Genomic DNA, 19,182 nt, shown 5'->3' with positions numbered 1-19,182 from the left:
AATCATGCTTTTTGCAAGCTGCCAGTAACAAAGTACCTAATAATGCATTTGAAAATAATATGACAATAGCACAATAATAAACAAAACACACAAGTCTTTTATATATTCTTCAAACAAATTCTTTATATGTATTCAGATAAACACAATTAAAAAAAACAGATAGATAGATAGATATCACCTTTTTGAAACTTCAAAAACAGTGCAATCTCCATCTCATTGTCTTTTTCCCAATGATTTGTTAAATTCAGAAGAAATCAGTTCTGTATTGTCCTCCGTTCAGTTGATTTTTGCAGAAAAAGTACAATTACCAAGAACTGCTAGTCTTACTTCAGAATAAACTGTTTCATCAGCTGCTGCAGGAGCTGATTTTCCTGCAAAGGAAGACATTGTAAAGGGTGACTTCTGGTGACATTAAAACTGATGACTGCAAAGCTTTCATTGTTTTTTTATTCTTTGAATTTCCCAATGAGAAAGCAAAACACATAAGGTACTACTTTACTCACCTTTGACTCTGGCTTTAGCTTCATTGTGGGAGATCTGTGTGTACAACACATTGCCATCTAAAAGAGGATGGACAGATAATCAGGATCCAAAGAAATGATGAAGTGCTTTCATTTTCTTCACATTTACATTTTTCCTTCAGTCAACACCAAAGTTATCACATGAACTGACTGCTGGAGCTTCTTGCTCTAATAAATGAGATTTTATGATAACCTTTTATCCTTCATTTAAGTGTCAGATCAGTGCAACCTTCCTTCCTTCCCTGGTTAGCAGGGCCACTGTCAGTGGATCCTTCCACCCTAACCCTAAACTACAGTATTTTATATTTTTATAACATAAAATCCTTACCTTCCTTAGTGAAGTTTTTAAGCTCAATCAAAGAATATGTGAAATCTCCAGATTCAACTAAAAGAGATACACATTTATACATAAATGATCATAATCACAGTTTACACATTTATATTTCACTGCATATACTTCAGCATTTTGTGTGTCATCACGGTCTTCGACTGATTCATCGAGACAAGCATCACCTATACAAATCAACTAAATGTTAGATTAATGATTAAAATTTCTATATTTGGATTTGATCATCTTCAAAATCAACTAACCAGAACTTCACATGCACAACAAAATTAATAAAACTTATCATGGATAACGCTGACCTGAGAAAGCAGGAGCATGTTGACCATTTTGAGATTCATCCTGGTTGATCATGTGGTTCGTTGCAGAGCTCTGATTTGTGCTCCCAGTTCTGGTGGAACATATAATGTAGTAAAACTTCAAAGAAACACAGGATGTAATTCTAGTTTGATAAAATGGGAGAGGGGAGATTTGAACCAACCTCATAAGGAATGAATCTGTAAAAAAGACAATTGCATTGATTTATTGTACTGTGTCACTGGTGCAGTAACAGTACATGTAGTCTTCATATGTGGTTCTGGATAACTAGATCATATTCAGTCTAATATTAGATGAATAATGGTCTCACCCCTTGAATATTTGAAGTAACACAACAGCAGCAGAAGAAGAAAAAGTAAAACTCCACAAATGAGTCCAATGATCAAAGGAGTGAGAAATGATGAGTTTTCAGAGTCTGTAATAAATAACAGGTTCTAATAAGATGCTGTCATGGTTCAACTCAAAAGGCATCACAAATAATGTAAGAGGCACAACTTCAGCCAAAAATGACTATTTTTTTTTTTAACAATAATTAACTTGTTAGTCAGTGTTGCCATTGTGTCAAGTAAGAAAGCTGAGACAGCCAGCTCGCAAGTGCTCCACAGAGACTGTCCATGTTCTCCTAACTTCACCAGTTAAAACCAGCCTATCAGAACCTGTGCTACTGACACAATCACTTTATTACAGCTCTTTGTCAAATGTACAGACAGTTGTTTTATGAGCTTGTTTAATAGAAAAATGAATATTGTAGATAGAAATATACACTATACACTTACAAACTGATATGTTCTTTTAGACTTAGAATTAATCTCTTAAAAATACATAGGAGCACGCACTGGTTTGGGAAAGTTGTCAAGTTGCACTGCCTCCTTGAGTACAGTGGTGGAGATGGACCATTCTGCCTAATCGCTGTTTATGTATGTGGCTAGAAACCAGCCATATGTGCAGAACGGTAAGGGTGGAGGAGAGGAGAACTCGTAAGCATTCACATGTAGTGGAGGCCACTTTAAAGAAAGTGCACCTAAAAGCAGCTTTTCATTTTTCTTATGTTTCCCTTTCTTCTGACACCACAACAAAATATTAATCAGAAAACCTACAACGTGTTACTAATCTAAGGTTCAGATGCCACACCATACAGGACAGGTATATTATGAGTATTAAAACTTCTTTAATTTCAACATGTGACTTTCATTAATGACTCTTATGTGATTAGCTTATTGATTAATTGCAACAGTAATCAGTCTTTGATCAGGAAAAATTGACATCCTTCCCTATTAGGAAAAAAAATCTCCAAAACATGCAGACTAATATAGAAATCTCACAAATTACAGCAACAATAAAAACAAAACACTTGCACTTGGTTCTGCACAAGTCACCAGTACATTACATTACTGTAACCTCAGATTTACAGTAATAACCGGGTATCAGTCCAAAGTTGTATGTAAGTCTTCAAATAACTGACCCCGATTTAGATTCTAGGAGTGGGTTTGAAGGGATCAGTTTCAAGATGCTAGCCTCCTGTCGGAGGTGACTGGGGATTGTGAGAATGTTAGTAATATAAGCAGTAACATGAAACTCCCTCGATCCTCCTCTCTGTTGCTTTGCTGTGATGCTTTTTGGAGTGAAGCTGGTGTGGCTCCAACCCATAATATTTTCACTAATGCTACAAATCTGATTGGTCATTATGACTTTTTTATATTAAAATCAGTCATGGTGAATGACACAATGTGCCAGGATGACTTTAATTCTTGTTTTGCATTGTATATGCTTAAAAAACTATTTTCTTGGTATACAAAAAATCTTTTAAATGATGTGATGGAGCAGCAGGTCAGCGTTGGCGTCTCTATACCAGCTGAAAGTTGATGACACAAAGTGGTGACAAACTGTCTACAATGAGGCTACTATCAGCTGCAGCTCTTTGTCTGACTAACAATGGAACATGCTTTGTAGACCATTGAATTCATCCTGTGCTGACCATTATGACATTTGTCAAATGGAGATCACACAACAAACATGACTTACTTGATACTGACAATGTGAAGGCTTCACTCCACTCTGTTGAAGAATATGAGTCATCTCTGCGTCGACTCTTACACATGTAGTCTCCACTGCTGGACTCAGAAACTCTGAATGTCACATCATTATTGTGTGTCCACTGTGTGGGTGTCCTGGGTCCTCTCCATTCATACTCCCACTCAGTGGTTTCACCTCCTTCCTGCACCTCACATGTCAGAGTGATCGTCTCACCTCTGAATATCTGAGGCCAGTTGGGTTGTTGTTTTACAACAACTTTATTGGAAACTTTTTACACATATTAACAGTTGAGATACAAATAGAAACATGAAATCAACACAGAAAACTTAACATTGTATGTTTGATAATCATGAGTGAATGTATATTTCAAACTAAATGACTGAACTCACAGGTTATCTCAATGGTGACATCATCACTTATATCAGTGGCGTAAACTGGGTTTCCTCTTGTTCCTCTGCAGCTGTAGATTCCTCCTTGAGATACTCTGATATCTCTGTTTTGTTGATCTCTGATTTTACCTTCAGAGGTTGTTTGGGTTTGTCTGAACCACTCATATTTCCATCCATCAGAGCTCTGCACAGAGCAGGTCAGTGTCACACTGCCCCCTACTGGTATGATTGTTGTTCCTGCTGTCAGTGTGGCCCTGGGATTAACTTTTGTTACGCCAAACCAGAAAAAAAACAAAATCAATTATTTTTTTGTTTTTTCTTTTTCTCTCCAATTACAGAATCATCCATCCACTCTCTTCCGCTTGTACAATTCAGTGTCAACCCACACAGACATTGGGACACCATTCAAATTCTACACAGAAAGGCCCTAGTACCCAGAACCTTCCTCCTGTGAGACAACATTGCTGACAACTGTTTTGACCATGCTGCCTGCATTTGGAAAATTATCCTTTGGTTTAATATGGTATTATTGTGGCAATTATTAAACTCATAAATCTCTAAATCAGCAGTGTAACTGTTTTTCAGTTGACCTGAAAAAGTCACACTGAATGTAAACTAATACAGTTCACTGCTGGAGGAAACACAATGATGGTTGAAGAGGGATCTGTCTGACTTCAGTCAGCATAATTTCTGTGAAGCTTCTGATGTTTCTTCTTTTCTTTCATTTAAGTGTAATTTTATCTGTAATTGATGTTATTATACATTAAAACACACACCTTTAGTAATGGCAGATTACAGAGTCTGTGTGGATTTTAGCAATGTTTACAATATGAAAAGGGTTAAATACAGTAAATCAAGTCCTGTAATTTATAATAAATAAGTATTTACAAAGAAATCATACAAATATGTAGTTGTGATGGTCATTAAAGGTTTACCTAAAACAATTATAGAGACAGTATTACTGTTCTTTGTATAATGTGAATCCTTCCTACGACCACAGCACTGATATTCACCACTTTGACCTGCAAATTGAATTTCAAAAAGATGGATTTTGTTCGGGTTGTAGGGAACAAATTCTTGACCATCCTTGTTGATTTTGTATTCCCAGTCAGTGTCTTTTCCTTCATTCATGTCACATATGAAGATAACAAATTCTTGGATGAGGAAACTGGACCATCTGGGTTCAATAGTCAGCACAGCATCTAGATTCAAACACAGCCACACCATTAGAAATGTAAAAGACGTTTATGTGGGATGAAAGGTGCAGTCTATGTTTGCATTTTCATAAAATGAGAATTATGTTGAGAAATAAAAAAAAAAAAAAGCAGAAAACACAAAACTGTTCAGTCACCTTGAGCGTGTCCAGTGCACAGGAGCATACAGAGCACTGCAATAAAGACAGAAACTTCAGAACTTATCAAACTAAAGACACTCAAATATTGCATTAATAAAACAGTGCTGATAATGACCCACACCTTTTTTCACATCTTGGCTCATGTGATGAGGCACATGATCCATAGTGAGTTTACGGCCTCCTTAAGCGAAAACTCCCAACAGGGAGACAAATATGGCACTAACAAAACACTTACGGTTTTACCAGTGGCTACTATGATTGGCACAAATGACTGATGCTCTGTTCTTCTTACTAAAACATGTTTATGGATCAGTATGAACTAAGATTATTATAGCTAACTAAAACTGAACCAAACTAGTTGTAAAAATACCCCTCGAAAATAAAAATAAAAATAAAAATAAAAACTTGCCTGATGAATTATTGACATGTTTATTGAGAACTACTTCAAAAGTTGTCTTTTTATTCTTATACCTGTAATGATTTTCCTAAATCTTGACTCTGACACATCCTCCACACAGAATAAAAAAAGACAAAAACTAAAACAAAACTGAAAACTAAAAAAATCATGATGTAAAATAACCAATAAGAAACAGAATTCCCATTTACATACCCAGATGTGAGCTGGCACAGAGGAACACAGAAACTTTCTGTAGGTAAATGTCTGCAGTTTGACAGTATTTCTTTTTCGTAAAACAGTTAATATGAAAATGGCTGACATTTTCCAGAGAAAATAGTCAACTACAACCACAAGGTGGCACTAATGTAAAGAATTGATAAAAAAAAAACAAGCATAAAAGACACTTTAAGGCAACCACTGTAAAACTATTTTACTTCAGTATATTTTAATGGATGTTTTCATTAGACAAGAAAAGCCAGTTCTGAATACTGTTAATTTATGGAAACTGTGTCATAAACCTTACTTTGGTTGGTGGTCTAAGAAATTTGTCAAGCATTAAAATAAATAACTGTAAATAAGTAAATAATTGAGTTGAATGAAGAAAAGTGATTCAAGGCATTAGCAAACAAAATAGACATTTACAGTTTCTTCCTGCCCAAGATAAAATCATCCAGTGCACTGCTACTTTTACAGCTATAAATTGCTGATGGTACACTAAAAACTAAAAACTGCTCCATTTTTCAAATACACAATAAATCAATTTCCATCTAAAATTAATAACAAAAACTGTTGATGGTGCACTCCACTTAAGACAGCCAGGACATGCCTCAGCCCTCCTGAGACCCAAAGTTTTCTGATCAGTTAAAACATGGATTCATAGACAATTAAAGCATCGTTACCAGAGATGTCATACTCACTTATGGTAAATCCTCACAGCAGGTGATGGAAATCCATGCACTCTCTTAGACAATAATCCTTAGCTTCACTAATGTAATGTGTCCTATTACTCTGCTGCAAACTCTTTTAAAAAAGAATTGTGTTTCGGTCATAAGGTTTTCAGGAAGTGACTGAGCTTGAGAAAAATAAATATAGTGTCGTTAAACAGAAGTGAGCATGAGGTCAGGTGAAGTCCAGCCACATCTGTCAGCTTGTCTCTGTTGCAAGTTACAAGTAGCTGTAACCGCTGGGTTTACTGCTGAATTTCTTTTTTAAGCATACAGTAAACCCACAGCTGGTCAATTAGTAAGTTGTTTAAATCAAACAACTCTGGCTAACTTTAAAATGACAAATGTTGGAAGATAATTATTTAATTTCAAATGTAGACTAAAACTCTTAACTGATTAAATAAATTTAACCAAATGGCTGAAATAAAGTTTCATAAACTGTTCCCACTGAGAACAACTGACCTAAGATTATGTCACTCTTTCAGCCAATCTCATACAAAACATTATGTGACTGGTTTAAATTTCTGGAGCACAGCTGCAATCCAAGCAGCTGTATGTGATGGAAGTGGGGAATATGTGAGAATGTGGTTTTTAACACATGTTCTTCTTTTCTGGTTTCGTGATGAATGTCTTCTTATAGATACACTGAAGCCCAACAGTTACAGTTAAAGCTGCATGTGTCAATAATCATGTAAAGCTGCAAGTAACAAAAACAGGAAGTAAGCACTTCAGCAGGACACAGTCACTATGGAAATCTGATCAGTTACAGTTGCTAGTGAATACACCTGTGTTTACTGCACCTTTAGACTGTCCTCAAAGTCATGTCAATATGATTCTATTTTCTACTTTATTGTTATTTCATCTTGTTTATCCATCTTTGTGCTTCCCCTGTTATTCCATGTAGTTTATCCAACTCTGTTTTCATCAAGTGGATATGCATATCCACACAACAAAAAAATTAAATACTATTAAATTGGAATTCACATATATTCCTTTGAACAAAAAAAAAAGAAAATAGGTTGATCTGTTTATTATCCAGAATGGTGCAATTGATGAGTAAAGAAATCGTATATCAAATCAAATCAAATCAAATCAGTTTTATTTATATGGCACTTTTAAAAACAACAGCTGTTGAACAAAGTACTGTACAATAGAATACAATTCTATAAAATTTTAAAAAGAAAGTAAAATCAAAGATAAGAGAAAAATAAGAATAACAAAATGACAGACTCATACAGACTTAAAAGCCAAGGAGTAAAAATGGGTCTTTAGACGAGTTTTAAAAGTATCCAGTGTTGAAGAGGTCCTGATATGTAAAAGCAGTTCATTCCAAAGTTTCGGATCAGTCGCAGCAAAAGCCCGATCTCCTCTGTGTTTTAATCTAGACCTAGGGACAACTAGCAGCATTTGGTCCACAGACCTCAAAGATCTCCCCAGAGCATACCAATTTAAAAGATCAGAAAGATAACTAGGAGTTAGGTAATGCTATGAATGAAAAAAAAAACAAAAAAAACAACAACTGTCAAAATCTTAAAATCTATTCGAAAACTAACTGGAAACCAGTTTAACCAGTTTAACACATACTGTTGTCAAGCAAGATATTTTTTATGGACTGCAGCTTGATGATTACAATTGTCTTTTTTCTCACAGAAGTCAGCTTTCTCTATTATAAGTAACATTGGTCTAATGAGCTTACTAGCTGGTAGAGAGGGCTTTCTACTTGCATGATAACATATGATGATAGATTTAACGGGTTGACAACATCCAAACTGGTTGTTGGAAACTTCTGTAATACAGTTTGTTTTGTTTCTTCTGTCTACAATTATGTGCATGTTATTGCACACTCACATTCAATGTGTATCTGTTTTTTGTGTTTGAACTAATGCGATAATCACAACTAAAAAAGACAAACAAGATTTTAGATATTTCAAATTACACTTATTCATTGGAAAATAATGTAACATGCTCTTAAATGAATTCATTTTTGTCCTCCATTCAGCTGGTTTTGCAGGCACAGATCTTTTTTGGTAAATGGCCTGTGACTTATACTGTAGCGCTTTACTAGTCCCTAAGGACCCCAAAGCGCTTTACATATCCAGTCATCCACCCATTCACACACTCATTCACACACTGGTGATGACAAGCTACGTTGTAGCCACAGCCACCCTGGGGCGCACTGACAGAGGCGAGGCTGCCGGACACTGGCGCCACCGGGCCCTCTGACCACCACCAGTAGGCACGGGTGAAGTGTCTTTTGTTTTTCTTTTATCAATCTGGAAGAACATAGGCAGGATTATGAAATGGTAAAAAGTGATTTAGGATTGATTTTATTTGACTTGATTTTGAATGAGGTGAAGCCAGAAATTTCAGCACCATGGACAGTTGCACTTGCTCTGGAATGAATGTGACTATTTCAACAGCTATAATACAGGTCCTTCTCAAAAAACATTAGCATATTGTGATAAAGTTCATTATTTCCTGTAATGTACTGATAAACATTAGAATTCCATATATTTTAGATTCATTACACACAACTGAAGTAGTTCAAGCCTTTCATTGTTTTAATATTGATGGTTTTGGCATACATAACTCATGAAAACCCAAAATTCCTATCTCAAAAAATTAGCATATCATGAAAAGGTTCTCTAAATGAGCTATTAACCTCATCATCTGAATCAACGAATTAACTCTAAACACCTGCAAAAGATTCCTGAGGCTTTTAAAAACTCCCAGCCTGGTTCATTACTCAAAACCGCAATCATGGGTAAGACTGCCGACCTGACTGCTGTCCAGAAGGCCATCATTGACACCCTCAAGCAAGAGGGTAAGACACAGAAAGAAATTTCTGAACGAATAGGCTGTTCCCAGAGTGCTGTATCAAGGCACCTCAGTGGGAAGTCTGTGGGAAGGAAAAAGTTTGGCAGAAAACGCTGCATAACGAGAAGAGGTGACCGGACCCTGAGGAAGACTGTGGAGAAGAACCAATTCCAGACCTTGGGGGACCTGCGGAAGAAGTGGACTGAGTCTGGAGTAGAAACATCCAGAGCCACCGCGTACAGGCGTGTGCAGGAAATGGGCTACAGGTGCCGCATTCCCCAGGTCAAGCCACTTTTGAACCAGAAACAGCGGCAGAAGCGCCTGACCTGGGCTACAGAGAAGCAGCACTGGACTGTTGCTCAGTGGTCCAAAGTACTTTTTTCGGATGAAAGCAACTTTTGCATGTCATTCGGAAATCAAGGTGCCAGAGTCTGGAGGAAGACTGGGAGAGGGAAATGCCAAAATGCCTGAAGTCCAGTGTCAAGTACCCACAGTCAGTGATGGTCTGGGGTGCCATGTCAGCTGCTGGTGTTGGTCCACTGTGTTTTATCAAGGGCAGGGTCAATGCAGCTAGCTATCAGGAGATTTTGGAGCACTTCATGCTTCCATCTGCCGAAAAGCTTTATGGAGATGAAGATTTCATTTTTCAGCACGACCTGGCACCTGCTCACAGTGCCAAAACCACTGGTAAATGGTTTACTGACCATGGTATTACTGTGCTCAATTGGCCTGCCAACTCTCCTGACCTGAACCCCATAGAGAATCTGTGGGATATTGTGAAGAGAAAGTTGAGAGACTCAAGACCCAACACTCTGGATGAGCTTAAGGCCGCTATCGAAGCATCCTGGGCCTCCATAACACCTCAGCAGTGCCACAGGCTGACTGCCTCCATGCCACGCCGCATTGAAGCAGTCATTTCTGCAAAAGGATTCCCGACCAAGTATTGAGTGCATAACTGAACATAATTATTTGAAGGTTGACTTTTTTTGTATTAAAAACACTTTCCTTTTATTGGTCGGATGAAATATGCTAATTTTTTGAGACAGGAATTTTGGGTTTTCATGAGTTATATATGCCAAAATCATCAATATTAAAACAATGAAAGGCTTGAACTACTTCAGTTGTGTGTAATGAATCTAAAATATATGAAAGTCTAATGTTTATCAGTACATTACAGGAAATAATGAAATTTATCACAATATGCTAATTTTTTGAGAAGGACCTGTAGAGCCCCAGAAGCTCCAGTCATGCTTTTCATGAGTCTATACTGCTGCACTTTCCTACAGTACTGGAAAAAGGTTTGCTTCCAATGAATCAGACGGGAAGCAAAACAAACAAAGGATAGACATTTAAATAACCAATTAAAATGGATGAATTTTTTTGCAATAAAAACAGAATGCTGTGATTTGCAAACTCATAAACTGGTATCTTGTTAACAGTAGAACAGAAACTATAAAACCCCCTTTTAACATACAGTCCACTGCTTAATGCAAAAAAAAACAAAAAAAAACCCAAACCATGTCAGTAACATAACTGGGAAGGATCTTTGAAACACAGAGTTGTTTCGGGTCCTCGGGCAGCACTGCTTTAACAGCAACAGATGATTCTATTATGGAAATCATTGCACTGGCTCAGGTACACTTTCATAATCCACAGTTCACCTTCTCTCTGCAAAAGCTCATTTAAAAATGGACGTGGCAAGTTGGAGTATTATTCTGTGGTTGCAAGAATTTAAATTGGAGCATTTGGCATGTTATTTGTGTTCTGTTGTGTTTTTGTCAGGTCCAAGAGAAGCAGGACCGAAACGCAGGACCTTCAGTGAATTTATTTACATTGAATGAGCAAGACAACATAAACATTTCAAAGGAACATCATCTCCTTGTTAGATTTGTTTTCCCAGCTCCCAGTGCAGCTCCAAAACCCTTCTGTCTTCTGGCAATATTTACAAAAATACCAACTTAGCTCCCTTCACACACTCTCCTCACGGTTTCGTGAACATAAGACAAAACAAAGTTGTTAGTTTCCTTACTTGGCGAGGAACAAGAAAGTTTTCAGTTGCACGAGCCGGGGTTCATTGACTGTTGTAACACAATGATCAAGTATCGACTGAAGCACAGCTACTGTGCTTTGAAGTCCATCCATCCATCCATAACATTCAGTCCATCCATCCATCCATGTTCTTCCACTTATCCGAACCTGCAGACTAAGCAGAGAAGACCACATCTCCCTTTCCCAGGGCACCACCTCCAGCTTGTCCATCAGAACACCAAGGTGTTCCCAGGCTAGCCAAGGGATATAATCACTCCAGTCTGTCCTGGGTCTGCCCCTGGGCTTCCTCCAGTTTGGACATACCCAGAGCACCTCCCCGAGGAGGCGCCCAGAACCCATCTTTGTCAGCTCCTTTTGATGTAAAGGAGTAGCAGTAGGCCCTCCCTCTCTAAGGCAGAGGCCAGCTACCCTTCGGAGAAAGCTCATTTCTACCATTGTATCCGTGATCTCATTCTTTCTGTCACTACCCACAGCTCGTGATGATAGATGAGGGTATGGACATAGATCGACCGGTAAATTGAGAGTTTCTCTTTACACTCTTCACCACGACCGACCGCATCATGCATGTTTTTGGCACACTTTCATACAACATATATCAATATTTTAAGCGTTTTGTGTGCGTGTGTGTGTACATAGATTTATTTCAGAAGTCCAAAGATGTAGCTGATAAACAGTCATGTGTGACACTGATATGTTGGAGCAAAAAGCATGAAGAAGTATAAATCAATTTGAACAGCAAACAACCCAGAACACTGTAAAGGGAGTAATATATCAGGTTTAATAAAGAAATGGTTTATTTGACACACGTAATCAGATAACAAAACCTCTACTGGCAAAAAAGTTAATCAACTTATAATATTGTTTAAATGTGTCAAATGATACTTATTCCATTCAGGGGAACAGAAATACATAAATAAATAAATGCATGTATTTAATAAGTGCTCATGCTAAAGTGAAAAGAGATCCTAATCTCAACACTTGCCATCACTTTCTGCTTAAGCTCATTTATGGTGAAAACTTTTTATGCCTTTATTTTTATAAAGCAATGGATGAGCTCATTTTTTCCCAACAATGATCTCTTAAATTCAGATTTGGGACTGAATCTAGTTCCTTTAATACTTATTGAAGGTATTCATTACTCAGAGTTTCTTGTGGTTTGATCTCAGTATAAACTTCTTCATCAGTTGCTGCAGGAGCTGGAGTTTCATACAAATAAAGAAATTTGATTTATTAGTCAAAGGTAATTGCCAGTAACCTCTTACTTTGAAGTGACAGCTGTGCTTATTTATACAGTTTTTCTTGGTTTTTTTTTAAAAAATTGTAAACGAGACAGAAACATAAATAAGTTACTGATTGTATTACTTTACATACATTTGTCTTTCTTGGATTCAGTTTTATTGTAGTAGGCCTGTGCGTACAATAGGCTGCCATCTAAAAGAGGATGGACAGATGCTCAGCATAAACAAAGGGTGGAAAGCTTTTTCTGTCAGTCAACACCAAACTTATCACATGAACTGACTAAAGTCTAATTTCAGTGTCAGAGAAGCTCAGCCCTCCTCCACCCTTGGTCAGGATTAAAGATTACTGCTCTCTGCTTATCTCTTCTCATTCTGGGAGACACCACAAACCATCTAGCAACAGCACGTGTGGACAATACATCCTGAAGGAGCTAGTCTACCTATCCAACTAGAATGGGCTGCAGGTACTGTCTCAAAATCTACCACCAGTAAAATTGTTTCCTTTTTGGGGCTTGTTGCATTGTTGCCTCTCCAGTGAACCTACTTTCCCTTTTATTCATGGCAAAAAGATCATATGGAGCCACAGTCTGTTTATGTTTCCTAATTGGAGAGATTTAAGCCCCTTAAATTTAACTGGCTTTGTGTTAGGCATAGTGGTCAAATATTTTTTATTTATTTATTTTTTGAGGACTGCACATTGGAGCAGACAGTTTGTTTCTTCTTTTCTGTTAGAAGGCTTATAAGAATGAATGAAAATACATAGTTTTTAAAATTTAATTTAGATACTACTGTCCTATGAAAACATCTAAACTACTGTATTTTATATATTTATAACATCAAATTCTTACCTTTTGTTGTGAAGTTTTTAAACTCAATCAAAGAATATGTGAAAACCCCAGATTCAGCTGGAACAGAGTTACATAGTCATACATAAATAAAAATTACATCGAGTCTATATACCTTATTGCCTTATTTATGTACTTTACCATTTTCTGTGTCATCGCAGTCTTTGATAGATTCATAGAGATGAACATCTCCTACAGAATCAAGCCAATGTTAGAATAATAATTAAAATTTATATATGAATCTGATCATCTTCTATATCATCTACCAAGAAGTTGGCATTTCTTTTGTGTTTCACAAACAAACGGAAAGCACAAAAAGAGTAGAACGGTAGAGAGTCACCAAAGCAGGGGCAATATTTACTTTTGAGAGAATAGTATTTTGTATATATTCATTTAGTTTTCTTTGTTCTTTTTAAATGTTCTTTATAACATTTATAGTGATGTAAAAAAAACAACCAAAAAAAACGCTTTGTTGCTTGCAATGTTGTAACCAAATTTATTATTCTTTACATAGCTTTGAGTATCATTATTTCTTCATATTTGTTTTTTTATTTAGCTGACTATAGTATGTGGATAGCATCCACTTCCTTATTTTGTATTTTTGTTATATATGTTGACAATACAGACCAACAACAACAATAATAGTAAATAAAAGCTGACCTTGGAGAGGACAAGTGTTTTGCCTCTGAGTTTCATCCTGGATGATCATGTGGTTTATAGGAGAGCTCTGATTTGTGTTCCGAATCCTGGTGGAACATAAACTGTAGTAAAACAGTAGATTATCTAATAAGAAACACAAGATGTAATTCTAGTATACTAAAACGAGAGGTGACAGGTGAAATGTGAACCAACCTGACAAAGCATAAATCTGTAAAAAAAAAAAAAAAAAAAAAAGTTTAGACAGTTACTTTTTTAACCGTTGCAAACACTACAGGTAATTTCAGGATAAATATGTTATTTAAACAAATACATCATATTCAATCTAATACCAGAAAAAAAATGTTCTCACCCTTTGACTGCTTGAACTGATATAACAACAGAAGAAGAAGAAGAATCAGTAAAATTCCACAAAGGAGTCCAACAATCAAAGTAGTGAGAAATGTAGCGCTTTCAGGCACAGGTACTGCTGTAATAAATAATATACTGTAATTAGATGATTGCACATATATACACATTGCGCATATATATATACATATACATACATGTGTATATATATATACATATACATATATATACATATACATACATGTGTATATATATATACACACACACACATATATATACATATACACACACACACACGTGTATATATATATACACACACACACATATATATACATATACACACACACACACATATATATATATATATACATACATGTGTATATATATATACACACACACACACACACATATATATATATATATATATATATATATATATACATATATATATATATATATATATATACACACACACATATATACATACATACATAATAAACCTTCATCAGTATTTCACATTCCTTCCCCTTTCATATAATTTCGGAAGTGTTTGCCACATTTTATTTAAAAAAATGGCAATAAAATTAAGAAAGAGAAATTTCTCAGTGTAAAATACAATTACTTACACTATATACACAAAATTACTGGGTGATGCATCAACTGTGAATTCAGGTGTTTCTTTCCAATTGACACATAAAATCAAATCAATCAAACTGGTCAGTTTGGAAAATTCAGTGTTGAGGTGCACAGTGGGTAAAAGTTAAAAAAGCATACTTAACTTCCTGAATGCATTTTTCTTTGTACAATCAGTTTGGTAGTCCTCAATTCCTATTCCTATCCAGTGTCTTCTCTGTGGATCTCACATCTGATATTTATCTTATCTGCTCTGTATATCTGAGCCAATATGTGTTGGTTCACAAAAGCCACGTTTGTTCATAAATTTTAATTAATCACCAACAGATGCATAAAAATGACTAGATTCAATATTGTTTTCGACATTCTTCATTCCTAGAACATCCACCCTTTGATGATAATGGAAAACTCACTCTTTTGATCAATCCTGACTGACTGGCTGTCCTCTGTGTAGTAAACTGGGTTTCCTCTTCCTCCTCTGCACCTGTAGAGTCCTTCCTGTGAGACACTGATTTGTCCATTTGAGTGGAAAACTGCATCTTGTGTGGTCAGGGGTTCAGAGGAGTTCTCATCTCTGTACCAGTAGTATTTCCATCCAGATGATGATGATGATGATGGGTTCACTGAGCAGTTCAGGGTGACATTTCCTCCTGCGGGGATGTCTCTCATATCAGACGTTATTTTGGCCTTTGGTTGATCTGGTAATGTGATAAGACAAAAAAAGAGAGAAAATAAATATATTATACTCTACACATGTCAGGTTAACACTGTTCTTATGTTCTCTTGTCAACCTCTGCTCATCATCCTCTGAGACCAAACTGAAATGGTATGAGCACATCATATTTTTATAACCCAACATGGTAAAAGCAGTGTTTCCCCTTTCCTCTTCAATGTGTAAATTACTTATTTCAGTTTTTCTGTCATATCTTGTTGGTCCAATCACGACAACAAATTCAGGAGAAGACCCAACACGTCTTATTAATTTTAGTCTCAGATGTCAGACCACTCAGGAGAAGATGAGCATGCTAGCTGCACAGGGACATCTGAAATTGTAGCAAATATCTCCTGAGATATCTCAGGAGAGGTAGGTTCAGCTCTGAGCCCTTTAGAGAGTATGCTGGCTATAACCTACACCAGGGGTCGGCAACCCTAGGCACGCGTGCCACAGCTGGCACGTGAAGGATTAACTGATGGCGCGACCATAGCTGGACTGGCCATCGGGCATACCGGGCATTTGCTCGGTGGGCCAATGGTGATTTTTTGTTTTTACGGGCCGATGATTTTTTTTTTTTCTTTCTGTAACGGTATAAACAATGAAAGGTGGTGGATTGGCCAGACGCTGGTCGGTGTGTAAAAATAACTCAGTTGTTTGGTATTGGCTATGGCGTAGCTTCCACAGATTCAGTAACATTAGCAAGTGGTGGAGGCCAGCAGGTGGATGAGGGAAAGGGGAAGCAAGAGGAGAGACCCGAGGCGGCCACCGGTCCGAGTGTCAGGTGAACTGAACTTCAGGTAAGAAGTTATGACCTGCAGTCTGTCTGGGTCAGATATAAACCAAGTTTAGGTGTAGTTTATTTTCGTTGTGCTGACTTTTTACAGTCTGTTACAATAACTCGTACTGTGTACATCACTGTCACAACAGCGTTTGTTTTCATTTAAAGGCTTTATGGCTTTTCCTATAATACCTGGTGGGCTGGTCTCTAGTCTAAATGCCGGGGCCGATTTTTTGTCCCAGTCCAGACCTGGGCACGACACGCAGTGAATTAATCTGAGCAGGTGCATTAAAAAACAAATGGCCGCGCCAGCGGTGCCCCTCCAAATTAGCTCGCATAGACACATTAGTTGTGCCTCTTCTTAATGACGGTATCTTAGCTAACAACCCCAACTACCAGATTCAACTTGTAATTGGCTAAAAATAACTTAGCCTACTGGTGAGAGGGATGTTGTTAGCTTTCCACATTCCGACACTTCAAATGCTTCAGGAGCTATCTGCTCAGCACAGCATCAGCACCACAGAAATACATCAATACATCCGTAGACTCGAGACAGAATTCACAATGTGTTTTCAGGACTTTCAGGTGTATGGACCAATGTTTTCTTTTCTGATCAAACCAGAAAGCTTTAATGAGCAGCTGGATTCATCTCGCATTAACTGGCTGAGTTAATGCCAGTTAATGCAACATCGAAGCAGCTGGAATCCACAGCTGTGTGTGTTCATGGAGCTTGCATTTTCACCTGCTGGACATCACTACCTGACAAGTTTAACTGTTTTCAGAACATTGCAGAGGCCTTATTGACAGTATTTGGCTCTACATATCTGTGTGAGCAGATTTTCTCTCACATGAGTGTCCTCAGGCAGCCGTCTGAATGCTGGACACTCGGAGACCTGTGTCTCTGAGTGGGAGACCAGAGGTCAGATTAACATGTGTATTAACAAACATGCCATATTGGCTCAGTTTATTTTTCTTATCATTGTTGTGAGGAGACCATATATAGCATTTGCATTTTCTGTTGTACCGTTCATTTGCTGTTATGGATAAAAAGTGTCTTTTTTTTTGTTTCAAAATAGCTGATAATTATTCACTGTTAGCTGCCAACATCTGCGAACAAATATAATTCTATAAAGTTGTTCTATATAGTGTGTAACTGTTAATATAGAGAGTAATTAAATTTATTGCCAATGCAATCAAATGGCACATTGACTTCTGAGGAAATTTTAGATGGCACTCATCATGGATGATGCACAGATTCCAAAAACAGCGATGCGCTGGCAACCCCTGGGCGTTAAAAGACCACGAGGACATCCCCGCAACACCTGGCGAAGGTCATTCCATCAAGACCTAAAGACATCGAATATATCGTTGGAAGAAGCTGAAGCCCGGGCACAAGATCGAGCCTGGTGGCGTTCGTTTGTCGCCCGATATGCCACATAAAGCATGGGAAGATCTAAGTCTAAGTAAGTAAGACTTGTCATCAGAAAGGTTGCCGACCCCTGACCCTACACCATACATCTCTACACACACACACACAGTGACTGGCAGCCACAGAACACACATTCTGTTCACTCTGACTTTATTTCTGAAGCAATGACCGCATGTTCAGTTTGTGGTGTTACTTGTGTGTCAGGCTAAACCTAATCATTTTTTCCTGTTCATGTATTTGTTTCGTTACTGTTCTTAGGTGAAGCATTGGCGTCTCTATACCAGCTGAAAGTTGATGACACAAAGTGGTGACAAACTGTCTACAATGAGGCTACTATCAGCTGCAGCTCTTTGTCTGACTAACAATGGAACATGCTTTGTAGACCATTGAATTCATCCTGTGCTGACCATTATGACATTTGTCAAATGGAGATCACACAACAAACATGACTTACTTGATCCTGACAATGTGAAGGCTTCACTCCACTCTGTTGAAGAATATGAGTCATCTCTGCGTCGACTCTTACACATGTAGTCTCCACTGCTGGACTCAGAAACTATGACTGTCCAATCATCATTCCACGTCAACCGTTTGGATGTCCTGGGTCCTCTCCATTCATACTCCCACTCAGTGGTTTCACCTCCTTCCTGCACCTCACATGTCAGAGTGATCGTCTCACCTCTGAATATCTGAGGCCAGTTGGGTTGTTGTTTTACAACAACTTTATTGGAAACTGTTTACACATATTAACAGTTGAGATACAAATAGAAACATGAAATCAACACAGAAAACTTCACATTGTATGTTTGATAATCATGAGTGAATGTATATTTCAAACTAAATGACTGAACTCACAGGTTATCTCAATGGTGACACCATCACTTTTATCAGTGTAGTAAACTGGGTTTCCTCTTGTTCCTCTGCAGCTGTAGATTCCTCCTTGAGATACTCTGATATCTCTGTTTTGTTGATCTCTGATTTGAACTTCATTGGTTGTTTGGGTTCGTCTGAACCACTCATATTTCCATCCATCAGAGCTCTGCACAGAGCAGGTCAGTGTCACACTGCCCCCTACTGGTATGATTGTTGTTCCTGCTGTCAGTGTGGCCCTGGGTTTATCTGCTGTTATGAAAAAGAAGAGAAGAAAATGTACACCTGATGCATTATAAAGATATAAAAAACCCTACATTTTAAAAGATGCTTTCATTTAAATCCACTTCCCACAAGTAAAATCTACAAATATGTTTTTTTAAATCTCTGTAGTTTTTAAGATACTTCACATGACATAGCTGCAGTAATTCAGGTTGTAGATGTTTGAATAGTCACAGTATCACTGGCCTGACAAAGTCACACTGAATGTAAACTAATGCAGT

General features: G+C 37.4%; 1 protein-coding gene across 2 annotated transcripts in view; it reads right to left on the bottom strand.

Annotated features, from left to right (window-relative positions):
* Positions 1–19,182, bottom strand: part of LOC109194483 (titin) — a 722,900-nt gene that overhangs the window by 102,536 nt on the left and 601,182 nt on the right. Inside the window, exons 5-7 of one of the 2 annotated variants that reach the window (XM_025905639.1) lie at positions 18,665–18,928; positions 18,407–18,542; positions 3,201–3,347 (exon numbers count right to left, since the gene is read on the bottom strand). In XM_025905639.1, coding sequence (XP_025761424.1) covers positions 3,201–3,347; positions 18,407–18,542; positions 18,665–18,928 — 547 coding nt within the window. Of the gene's footprint in view, positions 1–3,200; positions 3,484–18,406; positions 18,543–18,664; positions 18,929–19,182 lie in introns of both variants that reach the window. The other variant, XM_025905638.1, reaches the window with a different exon arrangement.

This window comes from Oreochromis niloticus, linkage group LG3 (genome assembly GCF_001858045.2).
Source record: "Oreochromis niloticus isolate F11D_XX linkage group LG3, O_niloticus_UMD_NMBU, whole genome shotgun sequence".
In the NCBI taxonomy this organism is placed as follows: Eukaryota; Metazoa; Chordata; class Actinopteri; order Cichliformes; family Cichlidae; genus Oreochromis; species Oreochromis niloticus.
This window is presented reverse-complemented; position numbering and strand designations above follow the sequence as displayed.